A 17465-nucleotide genomic window follows, 5' to 3' on the forward strand; every position below is an offset into this window, starting at 1 on the left:
CCTCAGAAAGAAAACACTCTTCAGGGGTTGAGCCAACTTTACACTCTGTCTAAAGTAACATTTTTAAATCAGTCTTAAAGGTCTTTACTAGCGTAAGGCTGCTAAAAAGATGCAGCATTGCTGAAGATTGAATAGTCAAATGTCAGGACAAGGTACCGTTGCTTCTCACTCTTGTTTTTCACAATAGTTTTTAGAAACAGGCTCTGAAGTCCTCTAGTGTCCCTGTTCTCCCTTTGTTTCTTTACCTTCATCCCCAGAAAGTCACTGTGGATTATAAGTCTGCTGAGTGTGTTAACCTTGAACCCTGCCTGTCTCTCAACGGACACTCACTCACCCACTCACATCTGTCATTCTTTTTGAGCGTGACCGTGTGGAGGTAATTGTGGGCATGCGGGTGAATTTGTGCTGTTTTACCACGTAAAACACTCTGCGAAGCCAAGGCCCTCCTACCACATCCCCATTCAATCCCCTCGCTAGTAAGAGTCAATGGTGCAGAGAACAGCTATAATTTACTGCCTACCTGTGTCAACGACCCACTGCAATCACCACGAGTAACAGTAGATCTAACACTCACATGCACACGTCTTCCTTTCTAACACACTTGTGTTGTTTGCATTTTAATGAAATGTGTACAAGGAGACAAATTGAATGTGCTGCCGATTTCACTTTAGTAATGATGCAGAATGAAACAGTTGGATGCCTCTAAAAAGAGGGGCTTGCTCTTTTGCTCACTGTCTCTGTGTGTGTGTTCAGTTTCTACGCACATGTTCCTGGCTGTATGGCCGTCTAACGTAGATGCTCAGGGACTTTATGCCGTTAAGTGCGACACCAAGGTTACAGGCAGCAGACGTATTGATCAAATGACTTGCATAATCTGTTCATCAAGCTACAAGGTGCTGTTTTGCAAGAGCTGTTAGACTCCTGGAGGATATTTGTCTGAACAGACTGTTGCCCAGTCGCCCAACCTAAAGATGAGGAAAATGAGACGGCAGGCAAGAGATCAAATGCAAGATGTCAGGGTTGAAGCCACATCATTCATCAGTATTTAGGAGGAGATAAATGACAGAAAATGGAAGTGTAGCAAGAGGAGAGTGAATAAGAATGTAGTGAATGAGTCTATCAACATTTTGTGTTTTAGATATTAATAGAATTTAGTTGTGGTCGTTGACATAGCTAAATGTGATAAATTGCCTGACAGTAGTTTGAGCTGAATAAGTGTGGAAATCAAAAAAAAAACATCAAGTTACTTTGTTGGTAATGTAGTGCGGTAGGTAGTGCATAAATTGAAATGTTTTTGTCTCTTTTGTTGCTCATAATGTTACCGAGGTGTTACAGGTAAATGCTTTGTCATTATACAACATATACACTATACATCATACAACGAAATTACATGGTCAGATGGATGGTTAGTCCTGAGCCGCTGCGACCGTGCGCACCGCCACTGTGGGCCAACCTGACCCGGCGCCTAGCACTCATGTTTTGATGATAGGAGGAAACCAGAGTACCCGGAGAAAACCCACGCAAACCAAAGGGAGAACATCCAAACTCCACACAGAAACCTCTCCCCCCGGGGTGAGGCACCAGCGCTACCCACTGTGCTACCGTGCCATAAACTAGTGGACTTTCAAAGCAGTGGAACACAAAACTACAGAAGTAAGAATTCATTTAAACTATTTCAGCAAATGGAGAATAATAATAGGAATAACCTTTTAGTAAAACAGAAATATAACTATGATTTAGGTCTGTTTACTTCCGGTTAGGTTCCTTCCGTAACGTACGTTTGAACATTTGAAGAATAGATCAAACTTCACAAAAACGACAACGTTTTCTTATTAATAGTTAGGATGTCACAGAAGTAGATACGTGTTTCATCATGTCTCTGGCCATGAGGATGAACCAGACTTCTCTTTTTACAGAATTCTGTATTAAATTATAAAATATTAGATATTACCAAAATATCTGCCACTAATGAGGAAACACTCCTCCAAGTAAAAATATCCCTTGCTGACAATAGTATAAATTTAACCCCAATCTACTGAAGCTCCTCTTTTATCAGTGTTATTAGAGCTTTCATTAGGTAATTATTTGCCTGACTTATTTGTCTCTAATATGCTTTAATAACTTGTATTTAGACGGTTATTTTTTTTTTATAAAATTGATTTACAGTGTTGCTTAAAACACTGTCCTTGTCTAATTGTTATCGGTGCTACAGCTATCAGCCAGACACCTAGGATCACTGTACCCTTGCACCAGGAAGTTGTCACACCCGGTCAATAAATAGCTCCATACATAATTACATTTAAAAACCACGACATTTTTCCTTTTACATTTTATCTTTACAAGTGGTACCACATAGATTTGTTGCCTTTGGAGAGAAACCACTGGCTGCATATTTGACTGATGGTGTTATAAATCATCTACTACTCAGCAAGAATGTAAGCAAGGCCAAACTATTCCTTTATGTTTTAACATTTCCTCTTCCAGTAAATGCGTTGCTAACTTTAACAGAGGAAAAATAAAACTGAACACATAAATCTTACAAACTAAGACCATCCTCCAGTCGACCGTGTGTTTGTCAGATCTGCTGTAGTTTGTTGGTTGGTTTCTTTTTCCAAGAGCAATTAAAGGACAAAAACCATCTGCTTGAGAGATGAAAGGAGAATGTTTTGTCAGCTTTTTCACAGTTTGTTCAAAAGTAATTATGAAGCTTTGGCTGCTCTCTGTGGGGACATCTGTTCTGTCTGTTTTTCTAAGTTATTGCGCTTGAAACGGGCTGTAATTTTTTTTCCCGTTTTTCCTGAATCTAATGCATGCATGAGAGTGATTTCCATTTTTACAATGCAGCGTGTTCGACAGTGCTGACCCTTTTTGTCTTAGGGGTGATAATCATTGAGTGAGTGGTGGTGAAGGTCATCATCTGATAGTACAGTACGCTCTGTGTCGGTGCACCAGCTGCCCTCTCCCACTCAACCGTCTCCTCCGCCCACGCTCATTCAATTGTCATTGATCTGCGCTTAGCTATTCAGTGACTGCATGTACATCAGCCATCCTCACTGTCAGAAATGTGAATGCCTTCGCCTGAGAGCAAGAACACCGCACCTTTTGATCACTCGCATATTAATTATCACAATTCATGCATATACGAATGTTTTTTACATTCCCCAGCAGGATGCAGCCTGACACAGACACACACACAAAAACGGTTTAGGAACAACTCAAAAAACATGAAGAACAGCACAAGCTGTTGACCTGGCCTCCAGATTCACTAGATCCCAAACTGATCAAGTATCTGTGGGGTACACTAGAACAAGCCTGATCCACAGAGGCCCCTCCCCTCAACCCATAGGACCCAGAGGCCCCCACTAACAACATTCTGTTCCCAGACACCACAGGACACCCTCAGAAGGCCCATGTCCATTCTCTGATGAGTCACAACTGTTTTGGAGGCACAAGGGAGACCTACACAATATTAGGAAGGTGGTCATAATGTTAGGCAAGATCGGTGTATGTGTGTGATTCTGTATGTTGGCCTATGACTTTGACAGTCCTTGCTTTTACCAAGTACATACAGTTTATCTGGCTTTCAATCCATCTTAAATTATGTGGCACATAATAAAAGTCATGGGTATTAAATGATAGGATCTGAATGTTGTTTCCAAGTCTGTTTGGAAACAGTATTCAGTGATGTAGCCAACTCTTAGTACCGCCCCCACCCCCAAGATTTTAATGCAGACGACTCTCACCAGCCACTTGAGTAATCTTTTTGGATAAGAAGTAAAGTGTCTTTGTTTTAGCACTGACTGAGGAGCTTCACGGACATGTGCCTCTTCTTAGAGCAATTTCAGTGAAGGTGAAGGGGAACAAAATGCAAATTAAAGATAATATAAAAATGTTCACAGTCTGGATTAAAGTGTATATAAATATTACTGCAAAGTGCTAGACACACGAAGTATGCAGTCTGAGTTGCTTTAGAGCAGGGGTGTCAAACATATGGCCCTGTTGTGTTCATGATCACCTCCAAGGTTTTCTGGTCTGTCTCAGCAGACCCCTTCACCAGCTGCTGGATCAACCCCGTGGTGGACCATTTTGGTGCTGGTAAGGCCCTTCACTATGGTCCCCATGTGTGAACTCGATCATGTCTTTAGGAATACCATCTTTAACAAGCTATTAAATCTGATCTTAGTGTAGTAATCAATTTCCAAACATACCAGATTCTTTAGCTGGAGGAAATTTCTAAGTTGTATTACGAAACTAAAGATTTTTGGTTTCTGAGGGAGTTTAATGGAAGATTAGTAAGTAGTCACAAGTGGAATGCTAATTCTAAAGCTAATAGTTTATTATAGAAGTTTATAGAAATACACAATTTTAACTCAATGTACTTCAACCATGAGAGACTTTAGAGAGGAATAAAGACTTTTAGTATTTTTAGTTTTAGTATGTTTTCCATTTCTGAGTGAGTTTAATGAAAAATTACTAACTGACAAGTGGGAGAACTGGGTCAAGACCATAGCAGTTTTCAGAAACCAGGTGTAGGATTAAAGAAAAATCAAGACGATGATATCATGTGGGACGAGTTTCTTCTTCTGAGGGGGAAGATATATCAGACCAGACGGACTACAGCTTGTGCAGTAGTAGCAGAATTATAGATTTACACATTTTTAACTCAATGTATTTCAATCAGAAGAGACTTTAAAGAGGAAAAAAGACTATTGGTATTATTTTAAGTATGCTTTATTTTAAAAGGTAGAAACAGAATGATCTTTGACCCCTAAATTCAGGCAGGATGAAGATCACCACGGGATCACCAGAGTAGAAGGAAGCAGATGGATCCAGATGGAGAGTGTGGCGAGAACTTGAGGGTTGTGGTAAATTATCCATTGCTGAGAAGGAACGGGGTTTTTTTGTCGCCTGATGGCAGCAGAGGTTGAAGGAGAGCTGCTGTACTCAACTGTTAAATGCTGAAGGAGGCTGAGGACATGATGTTGGGTGAATTTTTTAAAAACGTCCATTGTGATAGTGGCTGCTCAGAAATCTGTCTATGTAGTAACATCTCCAGGTGCTGGTGGTGCACACTGAGATGGAAGACGGAGGTCTATGAGGTAAAGTTAGCGGTTTCACAGGATGAAGGTGCGGCGTAAGGAAAGTTCTGTCAGACTAGAAGGGCTGCAGCTTATGTGATTGGAGAAGCAAGAGCTGCTCTGTTGGGAGAGTTGGTGGAGGCCATGAAGAGTTTCTGGCAAACAGTGACTGAGGACTGAAGGCCATTATTTTCAAGTGTTTTAGAATTACATTTTAGCAGGACTGTAATCTTTCCCAACTACTTTTTGTGTGTGTGAAAGAGAGCAGGAAGTATGATAACGAAACAAAACATTAGCAATTCACTTGCAAACCACCTGGCAACCACTTGAAACCCTGAAGCTAAATCAAACAGCAGAAGGGGTGAATTGTTTTGTCAGCATACAGCACACCCATAATGGTTTACGCAACCTTTATCAAAGTCAAAGCCAATTCAGAGCAAATTTGGATGGACTGAGTGATTGCGTTCTCGGTTCCCTGAGTGCTGACTGTTTTTATTCTTAACCTCTCCTAACCCTGACATTAACTTAACTAGTTCTTCTAAGCTCTTTCCAGGCTGCTTAACCTGAACCAAACCTTAACCATGAGATGTGAAATTCATTTGTTGTTTAACACTTACTAACAGCCTGTATTACTGCTGTTTTCTGTTAACCCTTACCGCGACACTTCCTATCCTTGACCTTTCCTTCCAACCTTGTCTTGTATCATATTTTACAGCCCCTACTACCATTTATTGTCTAGGGACCTAAATTCATGTCCAGACTTCATGTGTGTTTATCAAGATGGTGCTCCATCGCCTGAAGACAGCTCAGTGATAGGGTGTCTCCCCAAGTCCCAGGTGTTGAAGAAATTCACCACTTAAGGCCAAAGCACAACTTCCTCAAACTGCATCAATCTGCTTAATTGTCCGTGCAATCAAGTCTCTCTTGTGGAAGAACCGGAGACATAGTGTTGCACTCTGTGGCTGCACACAGTGGCAACCAGGTCAAGTAATTGTGACTGTGCCTGTCTTAGGTTGTCCCGAGGTTTACCAGGGGGATCATTGGCAAACCAGCCTTCCATACTTGCCTGCTTATGTTCTTCTTAAACCGTTATTATTTCTACTTCCATCTCCTGTCACACCATGTCCTGTGTTCCTTGTCATTTCACAAGTCACAGGGTTCACACACACTGTTCTTGCTCACAGTGGTGTCAAGGTCAAGCAGTCGTGGCTGCACCTGCCTTAGGTTGTCCCAAGGTTTAGCAGGGGGATCTTACATTCACTGGTTGACAGCCTTCAATGCTTGATCCTTGTAAGGAGTGGATCTGTTTAGTTTTAACAAGTTGGATAAGATCAATCCAGCTTTAAGGAGGATCTCATTGTGCCTGACTGGTGCAAAATTAATAGATATGGGAGTAGGCTAGCCTCGTTATGGTCAGGCTTTATTAAATAAGCCTAGGTAGGTTGGGTTAGGTTAGCTGTTCTTGGTTGAATTAGATAAAGTAAGGCTGATTAACTTTGCTTAGATGAGGTCAAGTTAGGTGTGGTTTTGTTAAAGGTCATGGCAGGTTCTGGTTTCTGGATGGTTACTGAAATGTATTTATAGATTAAATTAAATTATTTAGTCAAAGTTCCCCTAATTGGATTTTTATTTTCTCAGTGGGGCTGGATGTGGTTGTAGTACATAAGGCTTGGTTAGGTTAATTTACCCTTGGTTAGAGTAGATGTGGTCAGGTTAGATACGTTGAGGTTAGAAGTGTGTTGTTGAATTATCAAGTGGTTTATCTTGGTTTTCCAGGTGGTTGCAGTGGTTTGTCCAATATTTCACTTTTCTTAATCTAAATTTGGCCCTGGACGTTTGTCAATGCAAGGTCTGAATGGGGCCTTTGATGGATTGATGAACGCACAGTCCTGTACGTAGGGGGAATAAAACGACTCCTCCACAAACCGAGGACAACAATGTGTACAGTTCAAACAGAAAAAGAGTGATGGTTTAAAAAGGAGTGAAAGATGATCTGAGACACCACCTAATGGACAGTCCAGTCTTCAGATGTCATCCGAGACAGATTGCACCTATTCATGAGTCAACACTGATGAAACATTTTACACGATGGCCAAGGGGTGAACGACCCTGTTGCTACTGTCAACAATCTGGGAAATTAACTCAACAGCCCCCTGTATAAGGTTAAAATACCTGGGACTCCCACCAGTCTGTTTAGATCTGAAGAGGTCTTCTCTCTGTCAAGACACTCAGCCACAACCCCCCCCCCCCCCCCCCCATTGTCTCTGCTCTCTTTTTTAGTTTGTGCGCACACTAGTGTGCGACCTAAATACACTAGTTACCCTCTTCTATAGTGATGTAGTGGGATTGTTCAAACTACCATCTGTGCCATTGTCTTGTTGTTTTGAGTGCCACCTTTTTTCACGTTGTCCCCCTCCCGTCTTTCCATGTCCTCCATCTCCTGCGCCTTCTTCTATGTGTGTTGTAATCTCGGCAACCGCCTCATTATTTCTGCCTCTTCCTGTCACAGTGTCATCTGAAATGAGAAATATGAAAAAAGTTAAGTTTGGAGACACAGGTGACTGTTGTTGTAACACTGACAATGATACAGACAGAACGCAGTGGCTGAAGGAAAGAAAAGAATTTACATGTATACACAAATATTTCATGGAATATATCATTCCTCACTGTCTCAGCCAGTGGAAGGTGACAATTAAACGTATTAAAGACACAAAACAAATCAATTAAAAGTGACTATGACTTCCCTGTATGAAGGAATTTCTTACTTGTATGCGAGCTGATCTCGGTGCTCCTGCTGATGATGGTTCTGTTCCTACGTAACCTGACCAGCCAAGTGTGGATTCTGCTGAGAAGGCCAACATTGTCCTCTTGGTCGTGTCTTCTCCTCGCCTGCTCTCATTCTTTCTCTTGCCGTTTTGTGTCCTCCTCCACCCTCTTTTTTTGTTCCTTCTTGCGTTTTTCTCTTTTCATCTCCTCCCTCTTTTGTTTCTCTGTTTCCACCTTCTCTTTGCCTCTCCTTCTCCATTTTTTTCAGTATCTTCTCCTTCCTTATCTCTGTTTCTCTCACATGCTTCAATCGTCTTCGTAGCTCCTTCTCCACTCTTTTCTCTCGTTTCCTCTCCCTCTTTTGCAGTTTTTCTCTCTCCTTCTTGTCCCAGTTCTCTTGTCTCTTCAGCTTCTTCTCCTGTTGTTTTTTTTTTTTTTTCCACTTGTCCAGCTTGTCTTTGTCCTCCAGTTCTTGCTGTCTTTGCCGTTCTAGGTTTGTGATACCATGTGTCTGCTGGCTTTCTGACTCATCTGTTTCCAGCTCTTGGATTTCAGACTCTTGTTGTTCCTTCTCCTCCTGCTCTTGATCCTCCTGCTCTTGACTTCTGCTCTCTTCAGTCCTGAGTCTTCCCTGTTCCTCAGAGCTGGTGTCTTCACTAGATGAAAGGCTGTCACTGCTCCATCCAAGCTCCTCCGAGCTCGCTAAAGGGGTGACAGATACAAAAGAAGAAAGGCTGGTACTGCTCAATCCAGACTCTTCTGAGATCGTCGAAGGGCTGAGAGATCCGATAGAAGTAGGGCTCTCTCTCCATCCAGGCTCCTCTGCGCTCGTGAATGGGCTGGGATCTCCACGAGAAGAAGGGCTCTCATACCTCTGTCCGTGCTCTTCCCATCCCGTGAAAGGGCTGGTGTATCCACTAGAAGAAGGGCTCTCATCCCTCCATCCAAGCTCCTCCGAGCTTGTGAAAGGGCTGGTGTCTTCATGAGTCAAAGGGCTCTCACCCCTTTGCCCGTGTCAAGGCTTTTGTAAAGGATCTCGTCCAATGCTTTCCATTTTCTTCCAGTATTGATTAACTGCAAACACAAACACACAGCAGTCATTTCACTGGCAATCAGCACACTAAGCAAGTCCTTCTAACTTAATGTTGTCACTGAACTGTTCTTCATTACACTGTCAGTCAGCAAGAAAAAGAATAAAAGCTGGCCTACCAAATACACATCTAGAAGCGCTGGTACCATTTCAGTTTCAATTCAAAGATGATATTCAATTTGTACAACTGTAGTTGGCATATTACGTGTGTTGTAAAATATATAAATGTCAATTAGGATAGGAAATAATCCTGAACATCCACTGTGACCAAATGTACCACTTTGTGACAATATCAAATCAAAACTAAGCTAAACTATGACATGACAAGAAAACCTATTGTTTAATAAACTAATGCACACAAGAATGACTCCAGGGGCCATATTTAATTAAAACATCATTAAATACTATAAAATAAACTAGGATCACAAGTTCAGAGACTGCAAACCCTCCAGTCAACATGATTTGGTTGTAGTATTAAAAAAAAAAAAAAAAGCAGCTAACAAATTTTTATAAATGAAAATGATGTTGTACAGGACAAAAAGTGAATTAGCATCCTCTGTTTACTTTCAAAGATTCACATATTAGCTTAATGTTATTTAGAATGTAACTGGTGAGAAAGGTATTTCACATAAGATAAGATGATATACAAGAAAATGTATTATTTAGTAAACTAATGAACATCAAAATAACACCGGGGGCAATATTTAATTATAACCTGACTAAATAATTACCGTAGAACACATTTATAAAATCAACTGCAGAGGATCACAAGCTCAGAGACTGCAAACCTTTCAGTAAACATAATTTGGTTGCAGTGCTATAAAATCAGTCTGTTTTATGGAAATGTAACATCGATAACAAGAAAAGCAACATTTACAAATGAAAATACACGTACAGGCCAAAAAGTGAATTAGCATCCTCTGTTTACATTCAAAGATTCACATATTAACTTAATGTTATTTGGAATGTTAACTGTGGAGAAAGGTGACAGCTGGGATAGGCTCCAACAGACCCCGCGACCCTTAACAGGAATAAGCGGGTACAGAAGATGAATGAATGAATGAACTGTTGAGAAAGGTATGTCACGCAAGATAAGAATAAAATGTATTGTTTAATAAACTAAACACACATAACAATGTAGCACCAGGTGCTATATTTAATTAAAACATGATTAAATAACCGTTATTGTTGAAGACATCTGTAACATAAACTGCAGAAGATCACAAGTGAAGACTACAAGTCTTTCAGTCAGGGTTGTAGTGTAAAAAAAGCAGCTATAAAAGCAGTCTGTTTTGTGTAAATGTAGCATAGAGGACAAGACAAGCAACACTTACAAATGAAAATAATGTTGTACAGGCCAAAAAGTGAATTAGCATCCCTTTGTTTACATTCAAAGATTCACATTCACATTAGATTGCAACTTGTGAGAAAAAGTAAGTCACATGTAAACAAGCTCTAAAGCAAGTAAATGTAGGGTTTAGCCAGTTGAAAACAGTTCTATTAAAGACAGGCTGTTTTCTCCCAGCCTCCGAGTGGTCTCACCTCCAAAGGTCGATGCGGAAATGGTGCAGAATCGTGTTTCTCTGACAACAGAATACAACAGAACATTTAGGGATGATGTCACTGTCACATTTAGTTTTGGGCACGTTTCATTGTCCAGGAGTGAGTTGATAAATGAGTTACTTTTCATCCTCATGTACTGGCCAGCATTTCACCTAAATGCATCAAACATGAAATAAGACAACATATGGCAGCAAACACACAAAACCAGAAGAAAACTGTCCATCATGATATTATTATATCCACATGATTTCAGTAAACATGTTGATCACAAATACAGTTTTTGGTTGAACTGAGTCAGTTTCTTTCAGTGGGCATGATTCCTACATATTTATCTTCTCTTTTAAGCTTGAAATGTTGAAAATACAGTACCTGTTTTAATAACATTATGACCACCTTCCTAATGTTGTGTAGGTCTCCCTTGTGCCTCCAAAACAGTTGTGGCTCGTCCGTGAATCGACATGGGCCTTCTGAGGGTGTCCTGTGGTGTCTGGAAACAGAAAGTTGTTAGTGGGGGCCTTTGGGTCCTATGGGTTGAGGGACCTCTGTGGATCATCCCACAGATACTAGATCAGTTTGGGATCTCGTGAATTTGGATTCAAGGTCAACACCTTGTGCTGTTTTTCATGTTTTTTGAGTTGTTCCTAAAATGTTTTTGTGTGTGTGTCTGTGTCAGGCTGCATCCTGCTGGGGATGGCTGCTGCCATCAAGGAGTGTCATTGCTAAGGAGTGTGGGTGCCTGGCCTGGTCTAGGTGGGCGGTACATGTCTAAGTAACATCCGCATGAATGCCAGGTCCAAAGGTTTCCCAGCAAAACACTGAATTGTCACAAGATGGTCAATGAACTGTCCTCCATGCTGGACGATGAGTCCCGCCCCCTGCACGGTGGCCTGGCGGAGCTGAGGATCAGCTTCAGTGTCAGACTGCTTCACCCTCGATGTGTGAAGGAAAGATACAGAAGGTCTTTCCTTCCAGCTGCTGTTAGGCTCCACAACGAGCACTCCTAATATTATTACACCTTATGGTGTAATAACACCAGTCTGTGCAATATGTCTATCGTCTATTCTATCTCTGTCATTTCTGCATGCTGTTGCAAACTGCAATTTCCCCATTGTGGGACAAATAAAGGTTTTCTTATTCTTATTATTCTTATTCTCCCATCAGCGGTTTTAATGTTATGGCTGATCGGTGTATTTTTGCTTTCCTTCCTGTAATTAAACATTTAATACAATTCGATGTTTCCACACATTGCTATTGGGCGGTGAACATTGTGACTGCAAAGTGCTGTGCAAATACAAGACCATTTACCAATCGGCAAGAAGTCAAAACTACAAATAGACTACAAATAGACTACAATAGACTACAATAGACTACAAATCATTTCAAATGGAAGTCGACACTGGCTGCTGGTGAAAGTGATGTGCCACAAATCGAAGTTGCTCCAGTGCTTTCTGTTCTTAAAATGTAATACACACCGAAATAGCACAGTCTTGTGTCTAGAGTCTTTAACTTGAAAACTTTGTCAAGGAGTCACTAAGGTCACTAAGAGGACCCTATTCCATCCCTTTTTTTTTAAAGTCAGATATTTAGAGTTTGATATAAAGCTGCTGCTGCTGCTAACAGATGTAATGTACAGAAACAAAGTATTTACCCTCGACCATTACCAAACAGTGTTTCATGTTTCATTTTTTTATTTCTTCTCCTCACTAAAATAATCATCTGTCTGTTAATGTAAAACCAGGGATTTCCTCCTTCAGGATCTCTTTAGCGACAGATTCCACACTCTGTCTCCCTGTCCAACATGACATGTATAGACATTTAGATGGATGCAATTGTTTGAAGAAGAAACAAAATTCTTTCTGGATATTTTTTCCACCTTTCTTCTTTTGAAAATGGCCTACCCCGGTGGTTTTTGTCATTGTTTAAGCACTAACATAAAAGTCAATGTAGTGTGAAGACAGTTCTCGTCATGGAAGAATACAGTGGCTTGTGTGATGGAACTGGAACAAATGGGACGCTTTAAAACTCACAGATTGAGTGCAAGTGTGCGCCATCCGCTGACATAGCTTCTACAGATGTGCTGCAGCAGACAAACAGCTCTTTATACATTGCGTAAACCTACACGCTGATCGCATTGATCACACTGTTTCTTTGTTTTTTCAGTTAAATCCGCTTGTTTTGATTCAAAACTTGATGCGTCCTCGGTCTCTTAGGGATAAAAAGTCCTAAGCATGCCACCGAGATAAAAATTAATCTCTGTACAGACCAGATTTTTTAATGAAACTTAAATGGATTCACAGGGTGTTTTCCATTCATTTTCGAGTCGAACTGAATATATATTTTTTGTGGTGGAGACTCTTTCATCAAACAGAAATCAGGGCAGTTTTTACTTCAAGTGTTCCAGACAAGCCAGAGAGAGTGTGCTCACTATGGGGTCCCCTGGTGATTCTGACCTGCTCCATGAACAACGCCTGCAGTGTCGTCTTATTGACTGAGTCATTTCTCCTGTTGCAAATTGTGCAATGAATATTGAGTCACGTCATGGTGTCATTCATCTCCGGTAGAAATCAGGACCAGCACTATTACTTCTGAAGCTGGCATTCCCTGTCATTAATGCCTCATGTCCTAACATCTGTCCTCAGTGAAAACTAGCCAGTGCTATATTTAGTGCGCCCGTCCAGCTTTATATAGGTCAAGAATCCCATCTACAGTTCCACTGCTACACGTCAAGGCTATAGTGTTCTTCTTGCCTGAGTAGGATCAATTAGTTTTCTCTGACCACTCCCACTCCACGGGCAACATACAGCTTTAAATCGTCCTGAAGGCCTCTTAAATCAATCTTCTCTCCAAAATCCAGAGCAAGAAGCAGAATAGCCTCTTCCAGGCTCAGCTGGCTGTATTTTTAGTTTTGCGCAGCTGAATCAAAAGCCCTTGTGAGGGGAAAAGCTGGCGGTGTTTTGCTTAATTTCTATAGCTGTCAGGTGTTTTCCTCTGTGTGGCTGCCCACAGAGAAAATAGCCAGACGGCCACAGAAGTATTGCTGCTTTGAAGATTTTTTATTTATTTTTTTTGATGAACTTTCACCACTCACTGGCTGCTGAATTCAGTTCTTTAAAAATGAAGTGCAGTTGTCCTTCCCTTACCGTCACTCTGCAGCAGACACAGGGAGTTAACTTGGTCAGTTTTGCTTCTCTATTTGTCTGTCGTCATCCATTCGTCAGTCTTCCACTTCCACAGAACGTACAGACGTTTATTTATGGAGACCAACAAATGATGTGCTTGTTTGCACAAGGCACTGTATGGCAATGTTGCGCCTGTTACATCAGAATATAAACACTCACCAAACAAATAGAAACCATCACCATCTGGCACCACCACAGAAGGAAATAATATCCATATTAACGACAGTACTTATAATAATAAGGGGAAAAATAATAATGATAGATAGATAGATAGATAGATAGATAGATGTCCAGTAGCTTAATCACGTTGCAGTACCCACGTTTGACAAGAACCTGGCTGGTTGAGCTGAATGAGTTTGGAGTTGATAGAGGTGCTGGTGTCCTGGAAGACAGACAGACAAGAAGCTGGTCAATGCTGTTGAGACGTGGCATTCCATGGACAAATGTCTGTAAGTTTAAATAGAGTATAAGCGATTAAATTTATAATAAATAGTTGTTGTTACAGTAGAAAAGCCTCAGGTGTGTATGTACAGTATATGAGCCAGATGAGTCCCGCCCAGACGAACAAGAAACACTATGGACACAGAGAAAAACAGTCGGGACAAGGGGGAGGCAGAGCCTGGACTACGAAAGTATTTGCTCAAAATAATGGTGTTAGGCGCTTGTGAGAACTGGACATGCAGCTTGCCAAGTGACACAGCTGTAACATTTGACAAGTGTGGAGTAGGGTGGCTTACTTCTCACATGTTTCTGGGCTCATAACATCAACAACTCTGCAAGTACCAAAATATTCCACTTTCAGAGTTGTCGGTCCGACCTTTCAAGTGAATTTTCCCGGTCGGAAATGAATTCCAACTCTACATGAATGTGCTCATTTTACTGGAAACTAGAAACTGTGTTTAAAAGTAAGATTTGAAACTCACCAGCAGACTTTTTAGACAGGTAATTTACAGCATAGGTTATCATGTGAGTGTTTGCCGTATCATAATTAGCATATGTACATCATGTAGATGGCTGATGTGGGACTGTATCTCTAAAGCCTCTTAGCACAAATCTGTAATCTGAAACAAATTGCAGAAATGAGAGATGCTTTCAAAATAAACTGTTAAATGCAAGGTACTTCCTTAATAATTAAATCTTTTTTGAATGGTGCTGAATTTGCAGCAGACGTTTTAAGCACATTATTTTTGTCACTTGAACAAAGCCGTCTGATTAAGTTTTGTCATAAACGTGATTCTGGGCCAATTAGATTAGGGGGGAAAAAAAGAAAAAAAAAAAAAAGATGGGCTTGCAGGCAGAGAACAATCTGCAGATTTGTTTCGTGCCAGCTCAAACAGACGGAAAGAGAGGTAGAAGGGGAGGGAATGTGGGAGGGCAGGGGAGGAGAAGATGGGTTGCTCTTTCAACCACCGCGCTCATCAAAACCGTCAAAGTTAATTCGAGCTCGGTTACTGTGCATGCTTAAAGGACTGGGCTTGATTTTACCAGCATTTGTACAGTAAACCTGCAGTGCAGTGACCGAGCTAAATCATATTACCTTGACCCCTTCAATGAGCTGCAGAAGAGTGCGTTTTCTGCGCAGACAATAACAAACAAAGGCTGTATTTGAGAAGGTGCCGAGTTTATGTTTGGCAGTAAATCAAAAGAACTCACGATATATCTTTCAAAGGCGTACTGTAAGTCAATTATCTTAAAGCAATTCTCACAGAGTCCCCTGTCTGTTCAAATAGTGAGTTTCATTAGTGGATTGCAGCAGAGCAATCTTAAGAGTAGACGGCCACTGTAACCCCTATGGTTTGCCTTGGGAGGACTATCACTGAATGTGATGCATGTTAATCTCCATTTCCTCGATTATGTGTGTGGGCCACTGTCAGTACATACTGTTTGTTCAAAGTCAGGGTGACTTTGCTATACTTGTGCTTTCGGTCCTGGTTGCACAGAGAAAAAGTGTGTGCATGGGGGGGGTGGGAGGGTAGGGGCTGATGAGGAATGGGAGGAAACAGGAAGATGAGCAGGGAAGTAAACACTGAGACAGGTGTCTGGCAAGGGACAATGATTAGATTTATAAACCAGCCAATGTTATTTTCTCTGCTTGGAGACTGCTGTTAGACATTAAGCACTAACTGAAGCTCCCCGTGTCCCACTGCAGAGACACCATCCCCTCCACCTCCCTCTGCCTGCTCCCGGTCCTCCTCTCCCGTATTCTCTCACATCGCTTCAACATCTTCTCTTTCCTCTCCTCTCTCTGACTGTGCCTAGTTTTTCTTCCTTGCATCCGACCAAGATGGATCGGCCTTGAAAGCATCTTTTCTGCTTCCATCAACATCCTTGCATTTTCTCTTCCTCAGAGCGGGGTGTGTCACCCTTCCTCCTCTTCTGTCTCCCCAGACCATTGGCTGGCACACAACATCCAATATTTTCTCCAGCTGGAGTGGAACTGAGCGCATTAGGGATGGGTCTGTTAAGGTGATCAGACTTGCCCGGAGACCATTTTTCTTCATTTGAGAGTGCCTCTCTTGCTGCCAATACTATAGATTTTCTATCAGCTCCTTAATCATAGCTCCATGATTGGGAAAGTGATTGGCCGGGCTCTCTTATATGAAAGCTCTAGTATCAATTCTGTCCCTGTCAAGGCACATAGTCTGAGTTATTAGAGCGCCATTTGAACAGTTAGACGAAATGTTCCTTCCTTCACCGCCGTCAGCTTTCCCGCTGGAGCAGGCTCGGCTTTATTCTGCATTCAGACTCTTCTGCAGAGGCTGTCAGGAAAAGAAATCACCGCAGTGCAAGCATCCAAGTCCTGATTCCACTTTTCATTCAAACAGCTTTATAACCTGTTCAAGGATGGAAATAAGCTTATTAGGTTGGGAGAGTTGGGGGCCTCAACATGAAGATTAATATTTCTGAGGCCCATAGAGGGTTTGTAGCTGGAGGAAAAGATCATTTAACTGAGCAGACTTTTTATTTAACAGATTAAATGAAGAGGCTAAATCTGAAATGTTGCCTTTTTTCCTCTCCTCATGTCTCCCTTTAGGTCATCTGATGGTGTGTGCGCAGCAGGAACAGTGGTGGTGAGTCGTCTGAAGATGGGGGAAATGGAGGAAGTGGACGTAGACCACATCACCACCGACATACCGCCGCAGAAGGTAAATTATCAGGGTGACTGGACAAAGCAGGAGCCTCTGTGCACCAGATGCCTCGAGCTAATGCTGGGATTAGACTGGCACTTCTCGAGTCCTTCAATGAGATTAAATAAACTTCAGTAAACCCTAATGGGGATTTACGGGATGTGTGTAACGTCTGTGTCTGTGAGTACATATGTGCTGTTTCGACGGAAAAGACTTTGAGGGAACTGACACACATTTGTGGAGATAGCGTAGAAACCCTTACTCCTTTGACCAAAATATTTCCTGAGTGCGGCTGTCTTGTTGCCGTCGCCGCCATCATTCTCTGCTCTAATCTCACTCAATACATACCGCTTAACTGGGCTCTGGAGTGACTTACATAATCAGGCAGGAGACGGAGAAAGAGGGAGTATTCTCCTCCAGAGGATGACAGTAAACCGAAGATTGTGTCTTGCAAATGGGCTGCCATCAGACCAGAAATGAAGTTGTATGTACTCTGATTTCACTTTGTTTTCTGTGCATTCCTAACAGGGAAAGATTTGTCACACGAATGTGAGCCAGTAGTCGGGTCTGAAAAACTAGAGAATGAGATTCAATTATCTGGGTTTTTTTTTTTTCTTTCTTTAGAAGAAACCGCAGCACACCTCTGCAAAGCCACGTGGAG

At 41.6% G+C, this 17465-nt stretch overlaps 1 protein-coding gene across 1 annotated transcript in view; it reads left to right on the plus strand.

The window, feature by feature from the left end:
• The window catches only part of inpp4b (inositol polyphosphate-4-phosphatase type II B), a 124125-nt gene that overhangs the window by 40014 nt on the left and 66646 nt on the right, over positions 1–17465 (plus strand). Inside the window, exon 4 of the mRNA XM_084553567.1 lies at positions 16711–16822. Within this exon, the coding sequence (XP_084409693.1) occupies positions 16711–16822 (112 nt within the window). The remainder of the gene's footprint in view (positions 1–16710; positions 16823–17465) is intronic.

This window comes from Chelon labrosus (genome assembly GCF_963514085.1).
Source record: "Chelon labrosus genome assembly, chromosome: 2".
Lineage (NCBI taxonomy): Eukaryota > Metazoa > Chordata > Actinopteri > Mugiliformes > Mugilidae > Chelon > Chelon labrosus.